Source organism: Limulus polyphemus, unplaced genomic scaffold, assembly GCF_000517525.1.
Source record: "Limulus polyphemus unplaced genomic scaffold, Limulus_polyphemus-2.1.2 Scaffold283, whole genome shotgun sequence".
NCBI lineage: Eukaryota > Metazoa > Arthropoda > Merostomata > Xiphosura > Limulidae > Limulus > Limulus polyphemus.
In genome coordinates, this window is record NW_013665893.1 from 625,224 (window position 1) to 627,861 (window position 2,638).

Here is a 2,638-nt window from a genome sequence, read left to right on the forward strand (position 1 = left end):
ACAAAGCTACACAATTGGCTACCTGTTTGTGTCCACCACGGGTATCGAAACCCAGATTCTAGCATTGTAAGTCCGCAGACATACCGCTGTGCCACTGGGGGGCTTTTCTCTTGCAACAATAATCCTTAGTTTGTGAATGAATGCGTAATTACTTTCTCTTTGTGCCAATAACATTTTGAAAAATATGACTATGTGTTCTACGGTAAAATCAATAGTAATCTCTATAATAACTATTAATAAATCATCTGATAGGTGCAGTTTATGAAGAATAATACTCTATAGGCTCGAGCAGTGGACCAAATATAGTTTTTGCAGAAGATATGCTGTAGTCTCTGTGTTAAGATTAGGTTTAGTCACTGATATTTATTCTGTAATTTCTGTTTAAAGACAGAGCGTAATCTCTGAATCTGGACCTGCTGTAATGTCTGAAAAGAATTAGATATAGTTTTCGCAAAAGAAAATATGTAAGAAGTTTAAGATGTCGTTTACAAAATAGAGAACATTATCATTAACTTCAAGTTTTCTAAATAAAAATATTTCCAAGATCTTTAGTTTTAGATACTTTAATTAACGTAAAACATTGTTTCTTAGCCTCTGTTTTTTGAACTGACCGTATCAATTCAACAGATAACGAACATTTAAGTATTTAGCTTAAATGTCAGTAAAAACTCCTTGATTTTTACTTTCCTCAATATTTTAATGCATTCCCTTTTCTGTGCTGGCTAGTTGATATTAAATCAACTGACGACGTAACTGCCCATCTGTTGCAGCTTTGGGTCGCACTAAACGTGAATCTGCAAATGAACTTTTTTTTTAAACGCTTTGAACGTACGACACTTCTGTTACTATGACAACACTAGTTTTCTTCAAGATACTTTGAATTTAGATTTATTAGATATTGCACCTTATGTTCCAAGAGAAATTCACGGAATAAAATTCTAATACATTTTCTCAATAAAATATATTTTAATGCTACCTCACAAAAAATGTTTCCGTCATAATTTCTGTTATAAGTATTAAACCAAATGTCATCAAAGCATTACAAAAATTTGCCTTCCAATGACTTAAATTGTCTAAAAAAAGAAAGAGATCGTAAATAGACAAATACTAGCAAAAATTCTGAGTGTTATATAAGGTGTTACAAAATTAGGTCAGCGATAAGTTTACGGACTTACGACGCTAAAATCTGGGGTTCGATTCCACGCGGTGGACAATGTACAGTTAGCTCATTGTGAGCTTTCAGCTAAAAATAGAACAACACCAACTACAAAACGGGTTAATTTTATATGATTAATTCTTGATATAAAATAAAATATCTTCCTAAAGTAAAAACGTCGTTCGTACACATTGTACATCTCATTATTGGGATTATTTCACAATTTTAATCTATGTTGATTCCTTTTTTATGTTGTAGCACTCACTAATCAAACAGTATAAGATAACGTGTATAAACCTGTTTCGGTGATTAGCAAAACGTAAAAAGAATTGCATCAGTGTTTCGACAGAAGGACATGGCCAGGTGGTTAGGGCTCTTGACTCGCAATCTGAGGGTTGCAGGTTCGAATCCCTGTCCCACCAAGCTACTTGCTCTTTCGGCCGTGGGAACATTATAATGTTACAGTCAATGCCACTATTCGTTGGTAAAAGAGTAGCCCAAGCGCGTTGGTGGTGAGTGGCGATGACTATACCTCTAGTCTTTCACTGCTAAATTAGGGACGGCTAGTGCACATAACCCTCGTGTAGCTTAGCGCGAAATTCAAAACAAACAAATCGACAGAAGGAATACAGGGACGTTGGTTGAAAATTTGATTTGCTTGGTTGAGACATTTAATAACATACAAGGTGTGATATACTGATGTAAAAATAAATAAATAAAGGGAGTAAAATGTTTATCCTTCACTTAACGAGTGTTATAACACAGTGCTTTCATAGACAACAATAATTATCATATATTAAGGAGCCAACTATTTCACATTTCCTTCAGAATTTTGTTTAAGTCATAAATCCTTTTGCTTCTTCTTTCTTAAAATTCCCTGAGAAACATATATAAAAGTCATAAAATTAGTTTGTGAAATAATCAAATATTTCTTTCATTTTTATAATTATTAAAAAAACATTATTTTTTTTTACTGAATGGTTAGTTCAGGTAACAAGTGGAAAACGAGACGGAAGCTTTTGACGCCTTCTTTTCATTTCCGTATCTTGGACAGTTTCGTGCCTGTGTTTAACAAACAGTCAAGAATTCTTCTTAAAAAACTAAAGCTGATGGACGGCAAAGACATTGATATAACTTCCATGGTTACACTCTGCACATTGGATATAATTTGTGGTAAGTATTTTGGTAATATAACATCATATATTATTTCCCAAAGACGTTATCTTTTTTTTATTAGTTTTAAACATAAGTAAAATATGAAAAATGTTTTCCAAGAAAACAATTAATAACTAGTTATAAAATGTAAAACGCTTTAACTCTCTTCAAATCAATTAATAAATTAGGCATAACCTAACATTGTCTCATTGATAGCCTTGTAATTAATTACAAATCTTCAACTACTTCATAAATGGGTCCGGCATGGCCAGAAGGTTAGGGCGCTTGACTCGCAATCTGCGGGTCACGGGTTCGAATCCCCGTCAC

At 33.4% G+C, this 2,638-nt stretch overlaps 1 protein-coding gene across 1 annotated transcript in view; it reads left to right on the forward strand.

Annotated features, from left to right (window-relative positions):
- Positions 1–2,638, forward strand: part of LOC106457031 (cytochrome P450 4c3-like) — a 39,686-nt gene that overhangs the window by 19,637 nt on the left and 17,411 nt on the right. Inside the window, exon 5 of the mRNA XM_013916414.2 lies at positions 2,142–2,329. Within this exon, the coding sequence (XP_013771868.2) occupies positions 2,142–2,329 (188 nt within the window). The remainder of the gene's footprint in view (positions 1–2,141; positions 2,330–2,638) is intronic.